Genomic DNA, 16,150 nt, shown 5'->3' with positions numbered 1-16,150 from the left:
AATCAACAATTTATGTTATATTACATTTTTAACTATAGGGGAGTATTGCGAGGCAATAAAATAAGAGAAACCCACAAAGGATTGAGCCAATTCTTTAGCTGGACAATAGCGCCATCTACCGGAATTTAGCATTAAAAACACCCTGTTATAATGAAATAAATGATAAAAAAATCAGTTGGAACCATGTGTCTTGTTTATTATTTGCATTACCACGCAAAAAATAGATACATTGTATGATTATTTTGCATTTATACTTCATACTTTTTACAGGAAATAAAATATATTTCTTGCACAAAACTGATGTCGTTTTCTTCTCTACAATAATACTTCAACATTGTTGCAGTTGAAATGAAACAAATGACAATTTTGCATAATTTACTCACGTTTTTCTCATTTCAAACCTGTTTGATTTTACTCTGCAGAACACAAAAGAAGATATTTTGAACAATGTTGGTAACCGAACATGCATGGAGGGACCATTCACTTCTAATGTCTAGACACAAGACCAATGCATGTCAATGGGTACCGCTGTTGTTCGGTTGACAACGTTATTCAAGATATTCAAAATATCTTCCTTTTTTCGCAGAAGAAAGCAAGTCATACAGGTTTGAAATGATAAAAAGGAAGAGTAAATGATGAAAGCATTTTAATTTTGGGGTAATGTTGTGAGGTGCAGACTACAGCTTCGACAGTCAAGACAATTTTTGCAATCTGTTTCCATAAATCTATATTTATTTTTCAAATCAGATTAATCAATCACATCATACCTCGGTTAGCATCAGCATCATTGAGAAGCATCGATTTACAGTAACCCATACAAACATGGCCTGAATCAAAAGCACACAGAGGAAGGGGAGAAAGGTGTCTCTCATTGCAGCTGATTTCGTAGAATGCAAACCCAAATCTGCTGCCCGTTCCGCCACCGGGTCTGATTCATACCCACAGTCTATTGAAGCAAGTGCAGCCTTACATGGTTTGTGATGAAGGCAGCTTCCAGTGAACAAACAGGAAATACAAGAGACTGTAATTACTTTGCATTACTCACAGATGTTTGAGAAGTGTAGATCTTTTGGGGTTGTTTGATCTCAAGACACAAGCCCGTGGCACCGGACCCCAACAGGGTACATTTGGACTGTATGGTCAGTCCATTGCAATAATATAACTTTATCATTCAATCAAAATAATCAAGACCTATATAGTTCATTTGCATGGCTTCAGAATAATGCTCAGTATATAGTTGCAAACAGCAAAACTGAAAGTTCTCATGCAATACGAATTTGGACAATACGGAATATGTTTCACGCCATTAAAATAAGGGGACATTCTGAAAGTAAAAACTCAAAACGTGGGATCGCTAAACATGGATCATGTTTATTTTAGCTAGTGAGTCACCTATAGGAGAAAACTGTCACGTTCTTGCTAGATTCTGGATAGCAGCAGATGCAATACATATTCTGACTTGAAGATCACTGACTTGAGCAGACGTATGGTGTATCTGAGCAGGTTTCTCCTAAGACAAAAGCACTTTCTCAATGACAAAATAGCAGGAGAAAACAAAACAAAACGTGCATTAGCTGGTGTCAATCGCCACCAAGCTGCATAATTATCATCTTTTGGTACACAGAAATATTATGCTGATACAGAAAGGGTGAGAGGGCTTCTGTGGAGTCAGTCTACAATAAACAGATGTGATTATTCCGACTTGGGTCGAGTCAGGTGGGACGCAAACTTGGTCTGCGCCGCGATTACGGTTTTTACAGCTTCACGTAGATTCAAGTTTTCTTTCTATAGACAAATAGTTTCTCCTCTGAGTGTTCAAAATGACAAGAGCGTTAAAATTTGAAGGAGTTACAAAAACTAAATAAAGACTAAACAATAAGACTACAAATACAGTTGAAATCCTCAGAACCAACTACAAGGGTTAGTCAGTTAATACCGAACAGATGTCCATTGATAGTTAAGGGAACTGGTAGAAGCTTTTAGGAGGGCTGAAAGTGCTTTAAGATACAGTTTACTTGTGATTTCTGTCCATTTCGTGCGTGACTTGAGCAAAAGGGCAGATCCGTCAGAGGTTGACACAGGAAAGTCCACTGTCATGACAAGTGTTCATACATCATCTTCAGCAGAAAATACACCAGAACCCCTTTCTTCCTCTGAGGTTATGCAATATTTAAGGTTCTACGTTATTAGTGTTGACATCCTACGTAGGAGATTTCTGTAAACCTACTGTTTATTTCTATTTCGCTCCTGTAAAAAGAAAGAGAAAGACAAAATCAGATAAACTGTATTTTAATAGAGCAGAAAAAATGATAACAATTATCTGAAAATGTGCGAAAGCTTCATAACTGCGCTGAAATTTACCAGATAAATAAACCATGCCATGTGACAAGACGGGATATAAAACTAATTCGTATTTTTTGTGATCATTTTACATCAGAGGTCATACAATTATGTTTACGAGGAACAAGGTGAGCTACTGCCACTAAGATAATGAGGCAGTTGTATAATATGTTAATGATTTTTCTAACAAAACAACGTTTAAAATGTCTGCGGTTAACTGAAGGTGCCGTCTAACAACTGCATACAATATTTATGCATGTAACAGTAAAACGATGTCTGCTGTATAGTATGTGACCTGCTGAGACAGCTAGTGGTTTCAAAACAGATGATTAATTGATAAGATCTTTCTGACATAGCCGTACAGAAAAAATCTCTTATACCTTTAAAGTTTTAGCCCTAAAATGTAATGGAGGCCAGTGGCCAATTATAAAATATTATATTTTATTAATAGTAAATGAGATAAAAAAACATCAGTCTTAACATCAGCCGGAAAACACTTAAACGTCCCAACATAGTCCAAGTCCGTCTTGCATTTTTGACCATATTCCATTAAAGGAGTAGTTCACTATAAAATTAGAATTTCATGATAATTCAGACATGTCATGTCTGTGTGTTTATTTCTTCTGTTGAAACAAATTGAAGTTTTTGAGGAAAGCTTTCTAGGGTTCTTATCCATATTACTATTAAACGGGGCTGTTGGTTAAGGTCATATTTCAGTTTCCTTGCAGCTTCAAAGGGCTTGATGAAAAAGGGTGTTGTCTAGGGAAACAATTGGTAATTTTCCAAGAAAACACAATATATTCTCACAGAAATAAATGGCTTGCATTGCCTCGGAGTGGCTCCATGTAGCACGTCCATGAGTTCACGACTCTGTCATCACGTTGGAAAGGTCAGCGGATGTTCCAACCCAATGTTTACGAGTGTGGAGAAAGTAGACCATTCAAAAGTTCTTGGATGTTGAATGACACTTTATGTCTTCGTGCAAGACTATTGTTTAATATAGTCAGTTCGTGTGAATATCAAGGATGTTTAAATCTTTCTAAATCTACTTCAAGCCTATCCTTCCCAATGCGATTGCGTAATACTGAAGTCCTGAATGCACACTCTGGAGGACCTCCGAGGCAGTGCAGGCTATATTTTTTGGTTGTCTAGGAAAATTACTAATCACTTGCTAGACAACACCCTTATTGTTTAGAGTCGTTTGAAGCTGTGATGAAACTGAAATGTGGACCTTAACCAACAGCCCCCCATTCAAGAGCATCTTGGATAAGATTAAGAACAGTGAAAAGCTTTCCTAAAAGCTTAAATTTGCTTTCAACAGAAGAAACAAACTTGTATGTCACGTGGGTGAATTATCATGACATTTTTATTTTATTTTAAAATGCATATATTATGCATAAATTTCCATATGTAAAAAAAACATATACATACATTATGGGTTTTTATGGGTTTGCAGTTTATTATATAGATATTTCACTCTGTATTGGTATCAACCTACTTAGTTTCAACTCGACCAACCCATCTTTAAAACAAAAGTCTTCATTTATCCTTAATCTTATATTGCACTAAATCCTCGTGCTTACCTCAAATTCTTGTTCACAGACAAAGTGGACATAGCTAGCTATAGAATATAAGCCACATGACCCTGTTTGCCAAAATACATAATGATAATTTAATACATTTATATAGCCCTATTCTGGGTACTCAAAAGCGCTTTACAATGAAGGTGTAATCTCCTCAACCACCACCATGTCTGCACTATTTGCTTTTACAAACAAAATAAAACCATATATAGGGACAGGGCTTTAATGGACTTGATTCAACTTGAGGGGGACAACTGACTCTACTAAAAAGTGTTTACTGCATTGTTTAGTAAAAACAAAATGAACCTTTGGAGAGTGAGACGTTATAAATCATTACCTCATTTCTGATAAAAATGCATTAGGGCCCTTTTAACTTTATTTATCATTTGGGCTCTGTCCTTTTGTTAAAAAAAATGTATTCATTTGTGAGCGAACTAATCCTTTTAATATGTTACAAAGTCAAATATATATATAAACATACATAGACATTTCCCTAAGGCAAAGGATTGGCAAGACAACCAAACTGAAATAAGATTCTGAATATACATTTATTGTGACGTTTTCAAATCTGTGAAGAAATTAAGTTAAAAGGAGTAAATTACCAGACTACAATCTATTAAAGATCCTGTGATACTGAAGTATTTTGACTATATGCACGTTCCTACTGTATATTGTTATATTTACAAACAAGTAATTGGAGTGGACACGAGTCAAAAGTTACTAATAGGATTGCAGTGCAAGTCAAGTCAGTGGCTACAGTTTATGATTAAAGTTTATAAATGTATTTACCAACAGGGGTGACACTTACATCAACCTTTTTATGAATGTCTAAATATGTCTCCATTTTAGTGACATGCGTAAATAAATGTGCTAAATAAAATTACAATTCAGTTTGTGGTTAACCAAATTTTTTTAAAGGGATAGTTCACCCCAAAAAATGAAAATTGTGTAATATTGATTTATTCTCCCTTGTATCATTAAAACCTGTATACGACCATTTTATGAAGCACATATTTTGACACGTATCTCTGTGGTTTTTATGGCACCATATATATTATTTGGTGTTCTGCAGTAGAAACTCGTGCAGGTTTGGGATAACATGAGAGTGAGTGAATGATGAACGAATTTTTGGTTGAACTGTCCCTTTAATGAAGCGGTAAAAGTAATGTACAGTATGCTTTCATAACTGAACTGTGTGAACATGACTGTACTAGGCACTCTACAAAGGCACTGTAGAAACACAAAATCAACCCAATACATTGACCAAACTAGAGTTTAAGTGCAAAGCATGACATGTGCCGAGATGCTAAATTCACATCTTTCCTTTTGGGCATGATGCATCCTCATGTGAAATGTGATCTAAAATGTTGTGAAATCACAACATAACTCGCAGACAAAGTCAAAGCAGCTGGTGCCGAGGTAACAAGCACAGGCATCAATTATTTGTGTTGTGTTGCAGGAAATGATGCAAGTCAAATCTATTCATGGGACATCTGCCTGCTGTTTGATTGGCGTCACTGCTCAACACCAGTCATATGTGAATAGATGGCTAAGATTTATTTTCTTGCTCAAACCATGCTATTTTACATAAACGAATGGTAAACGCATCAAAAAGTGCATTCCTAAGAAAGACTGACTGCGCTTTTTACATTGTAGGACAAACAACAATGCTTGGTTCTGTCTACGTTCAGATGTAAGAAAAACACTATTCTGAGTTGCTATTAAAACCCATATTTTATTCTAATGTATAAGAACTAGAATTGGTTTGATCTAAAAGGTGCAGTGTCTGCTTTCTGCTATCGTCCAAGAGGGGCAGAAAGCAGCACTTACCCGTCGCATGGCTTCCTCTTCCTCCTGCCGCTTTTCGTAATGTGCAAAATCATCAAAGATTGAGGTGGTATGCTTGAAAGTCGCAATAATTTTAAGCACTTGCTTTGCCTTCTCTAGGGGCACTTCCTGAGTGTCCCTGGAGTTGGTGACAGGCTTGTTATCATTGTTCTCTAAACGAATGTGCCTCAGTTGGTTATTGGGCACGTCCTTAACAAAGATCCATTTCACCTCGAACTTGCCCTTCCACTTATCCTGGGACCAGACGCCGGCGTAGGCGTTATAGTCCACGATGGACTTCATTTCAGCCACGCCGCAGAAGTGTCCGCTGCCGTTGACGCTGAAAAGTAGGTAGAGAGGACCTTTGGCACCAAGTGAACGGTAGGCACTATCCAGGCGCTTGTTTCCATGCTCTGTGCTGCACCAGATGGAGTACTTAATGGAGCGATGGATGTCGTCCTCAGAGTAGCTCTTGATAATAAAGACCCTTCCATTTTTCAAGTTCCAGTCGAAGTCTTTGGGGTTGTAGTTGTTGAGGACCTTGAGCTTCTCCAGAACGGGGTGAACCTCGCCGGAAGACGGCGACGAGCTCATGGGGATTCCCGTCCCGAGGCCAAAGTTCTCCATTCCGCTGTTCTGGTTGAAGGCCACTCCTCTGTTTCGAGGGGCCACCCAGCGGTTTTGTGGCGGTGGGTTCTGCTGCAATGGGTGCAAGGGCTGGGGGGGACCAGGTTGCGAGTGGTGATGAGGGTGGGGGGGACCTGGGGGCAGCTGGTGGAGGTGTTGTGGAGACTGTAATTGGAGCTGCTGGTGTTGGTGTTGAGGAGGCATCTGATTCTGCAACATGGGTTGAGGTTGAGCCATGAGTTGCTGCTGCACCAGCTGCTGCGGGGGCAACATCTGTTGAGCAAGAGGCGGCTTGTTGATGGAGCCTTTGTCATCCCACGTTCCAATGTTCATGTTATGCTTTATTGGTGGAGGAGGGATTGTAGCGCCACCCCCCAAACCCATGTTGGGTTTTAGCTTCAGCTTGGGCTGGGGTTTTGCAGGTTTCCTTGCGATGGCAGCCCAAGAGGCAGGTTTGGATGCAGAGGAACTCACGGTTGGCATGCTATTGGCGCCCATACCAGCCGTCCCTCCTAAAGGAGACCCCACCGTTTTCGTAACAGCTGACATGTCGGAACCAAGCTTGAGCCCAGCCATACCCTGATCGATGCTACTGAGCCCTGGAACTTTACTGAGTTGTGTGTCACTCCCGAATCCCTGTCCATCAGCTATGGCCCGACCCAGTGAGCTGGGGGGATACCCATAGCTCTGTGTAGACTGTCCCTGAGAACCACTGGTGCCCCAGGTGGAAAAGTCTGCATTTCCAGGAAAGAAGTTAAATCCATGTTGGCTGAGGAAAGGGGGCGTGTTGCCTAAAGCACCAGGCTGGCTAAAGACTCCATCTGGAATGAAGTGAGGTTCCCCATTGCTCATCTGTCCATAGGTGGTCAGGTAGGGCATAGGGGGGTCTCCTCCGGTGGACCAAGCAGCCTCTCCCAAGGAGTAAGGGAATCCGATGGAGGGGGCATAATAGCTGGGCATGTAGGGATCAGACATTGGTTGGTAGCTATTACTCTGTTGAAGGTAATTCAAAATAAGTCAATAATGATAAGGTTACATGTCTACTGAAGACAATAAAAACAAATATTAAAGTTATTTATACACAAACAGAGACTAATGTGTTTAGGCTCAAAGCAATTTTAATTTACAATGCTGTCTCGTATAGATCGAGTCTATGTTGTAAAGTAGCATTACACTGAAATGGAAGAATCCAAATGATATGAATTTTATTTTTGGAGAATAGACATCTAATATGACAGCTCACAGAGACAAACTCACCTGATTTGTTTGGCTGCTCAGGTAATTGTCAAAGTCGTCATCATTCACAGCATCCTTCTGATGCATCGAACCGTTTTGCACTAAACAAAATTATACCAAAGCAAGACAGACAGTCTGTCAGTCCCTTTTCCCTCTAACATTTTACACCTCAGTTGTTTACATATTTCAGTCAGTTAATGTTTAACATTTATTCACTTTTTAGATTATCTTATTATAATTGAACAAATGTCTGCAAACTTTTTTTAAATAGTAAATAGTAATCCTAACCAAACATCTGTTCCTACCTATAGCTTATTAAAAACTATTTTCAGATGTGACAATTCATAAATCTACAGATTAAAAGAAATTTGACATTTATAAATAAACTCATAGTTGCGTTAATTGATAATGTCATTGATACAATAAAAAAACACCTAAATGGATAGTTCATTCAAATATGAAAATTGTGTCATCATTTACCCGCCCTTGTGTCATTCCAAACCTGTATGATTTTATTTTTCCTTCAGAACACAACAGAAGATATTTTGAAGAATGTTGATAACCAAACAACATCGGACCCCATTAACTTCCACTTAATGGACACAAAACAACTGAGAAATGTCTCTAAATATCTTCTTTCGTGCTCCACAGAAGAAAGAGTCATATGCACCAAGTTTTGAAAGACATTTGGATGAATAAACGATAACAGAATATTTATTTAAGGTTGAATTTGGGTAAGTTTTCTATGTGGTTTGCAACTCATCGAGAAACGACGACTAAAGATACTAAAGAAAATGAGTCAATGACACACTTACCTTTGTTTCCTTGTCCTTTAGGTCTCTAATGTTGTGTTCAAAGTGTGCGATCGGATGTCAAAGAGAGAAAATTCACAATATGAACAAGGCAAAACAAGCCTCATCAGTTTCACCGACCTTTTTCTTGATATACAACAAACATTTAAAAAGCATATTACATGATAAAAATCAGGCATACAATATTCAAGGCTATCCGGTCAGATCTAAAAAAAAGTGGCCTTTATACAAAACAACATTTGTGGGCATTTTAACTTGACAGGATGACGGGACTCCATGACATGATCTTGGATACACGGCCAAGGATTCTGCCCTGTATGTCAAGCTTTTAAATATATAGCTTTATGTACTACACTGGCTGCGTCTCAACCCTACCGAGCCGCCTTACTAGACAGCCTTCGCAGGCATATTTTGCACGTTCCTATCGTGAAAATGTTTTCGTTTCGGAACCTTCGATTCTTTGAATGCCCAAAACATGCTGTCTAGGTAGAAAGCTCACTAGGATTTGAGACAGACCCACAGTCTGTACGCGAATCTTCACGTTCATCTGTTATGTATATAAAGGAGGATCTGCCTCGTGTACCTGATCGACAGTTGTCGCAGACATCCTCCAGGAGCCCGAACTGATCGTTGGTTATGACTGTCCACGATCTCTCCTGCCACCTCTGCGTTTTCACGTTATTTCTCCTCTCTCCGGGTTGGCCCTATAGTCACAGGCGTTGATCTCCTCCCCCGGTCTCAGACGATCGGCAGCGGTTCTCTCGGGCGGCGGAGATAGCGAGTGTCAAACGGCCGAGGAGATCGGTGTGTTTTAATCAGTCCGTTTAAAACATTCACACCCTGTCTTATATTTGGAGAGAATATTACCCCTGCTCTACTCCACAATGGCGGATGGGCTCTGGATCTCACTTCCGTTTGAGCGCTGACCTTCCGCCGGTGACGTCAAGGGACGAAGACGTGCGCCTGGTTTATCATCCAAAGAATAAACAGAGATTATGAAGTTAGATAACATTAGAAAGATGTTTGAGAAAGTGTAATGATAAAAGAGAAATGTACATTTTGTTTTGTGACGATGACCATGAATGATAACGGTATCATACATTATAATTGTGTCAACCTCATTTGGAGATCTAGAGTAAAAACGATTTGTAACTCAGTTATCTTTTAATAATTAAACGACTTGGTCATTTAATAACTATCATGTAACTTACTTTTTGTGAATTTGACTGTTGGGCTTTTTTAAACACAGTCATCACCTTGATGATGTTATAGTTTAATATCCCAACTGTGTTACCGGTGTATGACCCTTTGTGACTATAAAATGCTTGTTTTATATGGTTATCTGTCAAAAATGATCACATTTTATGTTTAATTTAAAACACATTAGACTACCATACAAGTATTGTTTAGTTTTCACAAGAAGTGAGAGATACTATCAAACAGGAAAGTCTGTTAAGTAGAATATAGATAGTATGTATTAGCATTCTTTCAAATACAGAAAATAGTTTTGTCCAATCGCCCAATACAGCCTGGGGGCGCTCGTCCCTCTCATAGAAAAATATTATTAAAAGAAATTAAAATAAAGTTTCTTTTATAATACCAGAGCAAACATAGTTTTGTCAAAATTCAGATAGACGGAGTTAACAAAATGTGGCCTTTCATGTTTTCTGTTTGTATGTTTCATTATATTAACTTACAAATGTCCACCATTTGTTATTACAAAAAAATAGCTTATGTTACTCCTAATATAACTTTTACAAAATAATTCTCAAAGGTAGTGTAATAATAAATGTCTCATACTGTATGTTTCTATGGGTTATACCTTTAAAGAGGCAGATAGGATGGTTCAAGCTATGTGTAGCTTATCGGCATTAAATAATAAAGTTCAACAAAATTCATGTTTCATCAACCTTGTGAAACCTTAGATGGTTTATTGTAACACATTCTCACATCCAGAATTTGTGTAATTCTCCTCTCAGATCTGATTAAGTGTGTCTAATTTAGTGTGTTAACACCTCCTTTACTATCACCATGGATGGCTTCCTCTTTTTATATCTCTTATGAATTGTCCAAACTGTGTCATAGATAATACCTTAGAGGTTTGTCTGGATTTTAGCATGGTGTATTTAGCATGTTTTATATATTAGAGTTAAATCTCATGTGTTTATCATAGCCTTTAATTCCCAAGTGGCTGTTTGTGCAGTATAAATTTGTTTTATTGTTTTTTTTTGAAAGTAGTGACATCGGCATGTTTTCTGATTTCTCAATCCACGCCGGCCTGCTTGGACATAAAAGTTGCCGCATAAAGAATGACTATCACAAGTAATAGTCAAATACTTACAAAAGTTCCAATCAACTGTTTCATTTTGGATAAGCTATCGGTAAATGATTGACACAGTACTTGTCTGTTTTACTTGCCCAGGGCCCTATACTAATGGGGCTCCGGACATATCGTTTCCATGGGTACAGCATGACCCTGATGTCAGGTGAGATTAACCTTCAACCTTTCCTCAACCCTTCTCAGTGTTTTTAAAGCGGTATCCTCGTCCACTACCCTTCCATCATCCTGTTCAATTTTCCAGGCAATATTAAGATTGGAATCGTTCTTTTCTTTTTGTCGAATCAGACCTCCTGTTGTCTTGTTCTGTGTCGGAAATGTGGACACTTGAGAGGTCATTGATGCAGAACAGTTGTCCATCTGAATCAGAGCCCTGACTGGAAGATTCACTCCAATGATCCACTGTTCTAGGATCAACTCCAATCTAGACAACCCTGCTATTATTCACCAGATTAAATAAATAATGCAATAATTTAGCATATGTATGCGTAATTATTGTAATATTTTAATTAATATGTAGGCCTAGGGGTTACCATCTTATGGACGTACAGTAGACGTCATTTAAACACACCACACGTATTACCACACACTCACCAGCAGACGTCGCGCTGTCCAGCTGCCTGAACCAAAAATCACAATTTACAAGTTATATACAAATTTATCTGAGGCACATTTGTTAGAATTGTCTGTGGCAATGAAAAAAGTGAAAAAAAATCACCAGATGCAGTATTAAATAATCAACTATTTAAAGGTGTATATTTCTGCATGTAGGCCTATAACACATAGACATACAATAGATGCATTATTAAATAATAAAATATATAAATATATATATTTCCGAATATATAATATACAGGCATAAAAGAATACAAGATCATCACAGACGTGCTCTCACCTGTGCGTCCGTGAGCTCCGAGTCCGCAGCTTCAGCCCCGCCCGCATTACATGACTGACCCGTTGATCCACCAATCCGATGTGTCATACCTCGAGAAGCGGAAGTGAATAGAGCGTGAACGTGTTTTTTCTATCATAGGGGAAGGCGAAGAGAGAGAGGGCGAGTGGCGTGAGATCAGGGGCACGGTCATTTTATTTCTATGGAAACGCCGCGCTGACTGACAGAGGTGAGTGGAGGGAAAGGTGGCGGCGTATTTGGATGCGTTACGCGCACTAGACCTGGGTTCCCATCTTCATTGCTATATGTCAAGATCGCGAAAACAATCAGACACAGTATATACGAAGTATCTCTAAATCGTTTGAAGCTGATTTCTCAAGAAGAGAACCTTCAAAAAGTGGAGATGCCACTGGCACAACTAGTTGACCCTTGGCGAAAGATGGCAATCGGCAGCGCGGCGAGCGAGGTGAGTCTCTACTAACCTATATATTACCCAGCCTATATGTTAAATACAGCATTAGTTTTATTTTATTTTAAGACCGTTCCTGTATTCTCCTAGAGTACAACCTGTTCCAGATCTTTATCTGTATATCCGATATTAGGGGATTACCCGTTAAAGAGTAGCCTACGACCTGCGTTATGGCTGTGCGTACTTTTCAAATGGTCCTTTTGTAAAAGGAATTGTTTGCATTTTAAAGTTGAATGAATAAATGCTGGAAATAGAAAGTGCTAGTATATTTTTGCTTTGTTTATGGAGGCTGAAGTTTTAATGAAACACTTGTGTAATGTGACGGTGCGTAAGAATCCTTGAGCCTCTGATTCATACCGGTGCCGTGACGGTGATGACAATTTGATGATGCAGTAAGACTCGATTTATTTATGGGAATCTGTAGAGTGTCAATTGTGATGAATTGATGTAAACGTTTTCGTTCACAATGTTTGAGTCATGAGGCCAGAGAGTTTACTTGGAGCAAAAGATTAAATGTGGATTTTCCTCGAGAAAAAAATATGATGAATTCTACATCCGTCATGGATTGTAAAATATGGTTGCTTGCAAAACTAGTTTGTTCTGGGTTTTTTTGGCTGGAGGGTCTGTTAAGCAATTAAAGGGTCTTTAGACATAATACTTTTTTCATACCCAATTCTAACCATCAATGCATTTGTTGTCTAAGCGGATACATCAATACAGATTTTCTCTAAATGTAAAATCCTTAACTTTGACCTGTTCAATGCCATAGGAGATCTAAAACAGCGATATCGGTACCAAACCATCCATCACACAAATATAAATGACATCATCCTCTAGCGAATCATTCATAAAATGTACTACCGTCATCTATTCTGATATGACACAATGTTCAGACATTACAGCTCACTGAAACCCCATTGATCCATATGTAATAAAGTATGCCGCAAAAGCTGTCGAGATGTTATTACGAGACTGAATGAGAGGCAGACCCTCTCATGGGTTATCTGTCAGTTTCACTTCTATGCATTGACAGATTAGTCCGTCTGTGTCCCCACCCTAACTAATTAACCCTAAACAGTCAATGACAGTCTGCAGGCGCTGTCTGACCAAGACGTTCCACCACTGTCATTTGGTGCAGAGAAGCACCATTTATATTGGCACGAGTCTGCTGTAGTAATCAAGATTTAGGGTACACTACCACGTCATTCTTAGAAAGTAGAACAGATCCACACTGTAGTTATGTTCTCAGTGTGGTCTCAGCCTCAGACTGAACCGCTTTTGATTGCACGATAAATTAAAAAGTATGGGATACATAATATATTTTTTCTTGTGGTATCATCATCGGTGTCAGACTAATTTGCCTTTAAACAGAACATAAAAATAAAAAGTGTGGTTGTTTGCTTACACCATTAGTCAGATAATCTGTTCTTGCCCAAATTGGCGGTTCTTGGCCAGAATAAGATGCAGTGTGTCCAAACCTTATGCTGGTAGCCAAAAGTCTAAAAACGCAAGACAATGTACAGCGGACTTTTAACACATTTCGTCTTTTCTATCCACAATGGTTTTCCTAGCTGTGCCTGAGACACTTATTTTCCATATTCACATTTCTTTTGCATGACAGACGGAGCCTCAACACGTCTTGGAGGACTCTACAGGAGAAGATGAAAACCTATCATGTCAAGTGAGTTCCGTGTTTCCCCCTCTGTTACGCTGTTCTGTGTCTCTCTTTCTCTCCCGCTACCTCTCATCATTCCAAGAAATGTCTTCTCATGGGCTTTGATCTCCTTATATTATTGCTGTTCAGTGTTTTGTAACACTTGACATTTCGTCAAGGATTCTCACAAGCTTAGTCTCAAAGGTGCAGCTCAGTGGCTCTTCTTTGCACGGGGTACACCAGAGTGGTACCACCTCCTCAACATGTACGTGTGTTCCTGTAAAGGGGATCTGGTGAACAATCTAAGTTATTGATTAGGCCTTCGATTGTCATATGCATGCCGGGGAAACTAGAAATCCAGCATATTACACAGGCGCCCTTTGAATGACATTGTACAGTCTAGAATGTACCATCCTCATTGTGTGGGGGCCAGCATTTCAGGCTGGACAACAAAGTGCCCATTGTTTTTGTTAGCGGGAGCGTATCTGTATAAGAGCTAATGGTTGTTCTAGATCAGGGAAGCTTCTTCCTACACTCTTTCAGATGGCGTTAATGAGTTATTGTAACATGTATCGGCACCATTGTGACATCATAGAGTCTGACCTCATACAGGAAACGGCAAAGCAGACTTTTTAGGTCTCCTCTCCCACTAAAACACTCCCTCGACTTCCACGCTAGCTGTTGCCGAGAAGCATTGATTTTTAAATGCAGGGCAGATGGACCTATGGATCTTGTTTGCGAGGAAAGCATTAAAACATTCTCTTGAGTATTTGCTTCCCCTCTGAACTCCCCCCAACACATGAGCACATGTACAGATGTAAAGTTTCTCAATGCTGCTGCTTTGCAACTTTAGTATGCTATTTGGATTAGAAGTAGTTCACTATTTTTTCATAGCTGCTTTGGTCCAGACTTGGTCAACTTGAAAGGGAAAAGTCATATTTAACCTCAAAATGGAAAGAAAGGATTTCCGATTTTGCATTTAGAAATAAAGACCATTTAATGCAGATGTTCACTATTTTCTTTTTATTTCAGGCTCAGAAAAATGTACAGTAAATTAACATTAAGATACTTTACGTCGGCCAATATATCAGTTAACGACTTCCGATGTTAAAGAATTATCAATAAATGTAATCAGCCAAATGTACATATCTGTGCATCCCTATTAAGTAATAAGTAATAATGTACATCATAAAATAAATTAAAGAAACATTGTGCAATTGTAAGCAGCATCTAGCGATGAGGTTTCGAATTTGCAACCAACGGCTCACCCCACCCTTTCAAAGCACATAGTTACGTATATAATGTGTATTATATTGCATTGCTGTCAATAGATCCTCAAAAATATGACAAATTGGACCTTTAAAATAAGATAAATTTGTGGCATTACAGAAATGAGACCTGATTAAGAGGAAACAATAATTAAAATGATTAAATTAGTTATTTAAGCAAAATAAGATTTGTTTATTTACGTTGAAATATATTCTCAGAGGTTTTTACCGAGATTTACCAGAATACAGAAGACCTTACTTCTTCTCTTATTGGTCATTGCATTCAAAGGGATCTGAATGTAATGAATGCAGTTGCATTTGTTGTGTTTATGTGTGTTGGTTAATGTATGTGCCCTAGCTGGCCATGTTCCGATCCCTGTTTAATGGAGTGTATTACGGTAAACAGTAATGGGAGTGAATGAGTTGAAGAGTGTGTGAATGCATTAGTTATGTGCTCGGTTAAATGGTCTCAGAATAGCTGTGACGGAACCATACAACAGATAGAAGAGTGGAAATGTGTTTGTTATATTTAGCTTGCACTCAACCAATTAACTTTACCTGGAAGCCATTTTAGAGTTTTTATCAGTCTATCTAAAACTATCACTATCAGTGATCGCAGTGGCTCCCCCTGGTGAGTGCTTGTTCCTCACCTCAATTAAATGTATTATTAATTGTATTATTTATTCATTTCAATTAGTCAATACACTTAATCAGATTCACTTACAGAAAACAAGGAGCTGAGGCTCTGCTAAACGGTGATGTTAGCTCATAAGTTCCAGCAGCTCAAACCTGAACATTTCTGGTTTGGAGCCAAAAACGTTTATTGGCAGAACTATATAGTGCTTATTTGTTGAATATTGAAAACCTGCCCTCTTAATCACTACCTAGAAACGTACCACTTTTGTTTTCAACCAACACAGCTCCATCAGACAAGGGACCAGACAACAGGGACCTATTTAGGGCAACACATGAAGCCTTAATCTCTCAATGAAAATGAACAGTCGACGTGATTCGATATCACTGAACAGTTCATTTAAAGGGCTTTATTTCTGCGTGATCTTTCCTAATCAGATAACAGCGATTCTTCATTTTCCACTCAGAGAC

The 16,150-nt window shown here is 38.7% G+C and overlaps 2 protein-coding genes across 3 annotated transcripts in view; one reads left to right on the top strand and one right to left on the bottom strand.

Annotated features, from left to right (window-relative positions):
* Positions 1 to 717: 717 nt before the first annotated feature.
* Positions 718 to 9,395, bottom strand: ythdf3 (YTH N6-methyladenosine RNA binding protein F3). 2 transcript variants are annotated; one of them, XM_079487916.1, is made up of 5 exons: positions 9,009 to 9,369; positions 8,429 to 8,453; positions 7,635 to 7,714; positions 5,754 to 7,370; positions 718 to 2,247 (listed from the first exon to the last, which is right to left on the bottom strand). In XM_079487916.1, the coding sequence occupies exons 1-5, from the start codon at positions 9,030 to 9,032 to the stop codon at positions 2,224 to 2,226; spliced, it is 1,770 nt and encodes a 589-aa protein (XP_079344042.1). In that variant the 5' UTR covers positions 9,033 to 9,369; the 3' UTR covers positions 718 to 2,223. The 2 variants fall into 2 exon arrangements, with proteins under 2 accessions (XP_079344042.1, XP_079344041.1); XM_079487915.1 differs by lacking the exon at positions 718 to 2,247 and having other exon boundaries at positions 4,454 to 7,370; positions 9,009 to 9,395.
* A 2,355-nt stretch (positions 9,396 to 11,750) lies between these two features.
* rps6ka3b (ribosomal protein S6 kinase, polypeptide 3b) overlaps positions 11,751 to 16,150 on the top strand; it is a 29,175-nt gene continuing 24,775 nt past the window's right edge. The window contains exons 1-2 of the mRNA XM_079447552.1: positions 11,751 to 12,121; positions 13,746 to 13,805. Of these exons, the coding sequence (XP_079303678.1) occupies positions 12,059 to 12,121; positions 13,746 to 13,805 (123 nt within the window). The 5' untranslated portion in view covers positions 11,751 to 12,058. The remainder of the gene's footprint in view (positions 12,122 to 13,745; positions 13,806 to 16,150) is intronic.

Source organism: Barbatula barbatula (genome assembly GCF_947034865.1).
Source record: "Barbatula barbatula genome assembly, chromosome: 23".
Lineage (NCBI taxonomy): Eukaryota > Metazoa > Chordata > Actinopteri > Cypriniformes > Nemacheilidae > Barbatula > Barbatula barbatula.
Note: the sequence above shows the minus strand (reverse complement) of the source record. Positions and strands in the feature narration are given on the sequence as shown.

Excerpts from the sequence above, each read along its gene's own strand:
- ythdf3 (XM_079487915.1), bottom strand. The coding sequence starts at position 9,032 with ATGTCTGCGACAACTGTCGATCAG. Across the intron at positions 8,454-9,008 it reads CTGCGACAACTGTCGATCAG|AGACCTAAAGGACAAGGAAA; the intron begins GTACACGAGGCA and ends ACACAACATTAG. Across the intron at positions 7,715-8,428 it reads TAAAGGACAAGGAAACAAAG|TGCAAAACGGTTCGATGCAT; the intron begins GTAAGTGTGTCA and ends AATTTTGTTTAG.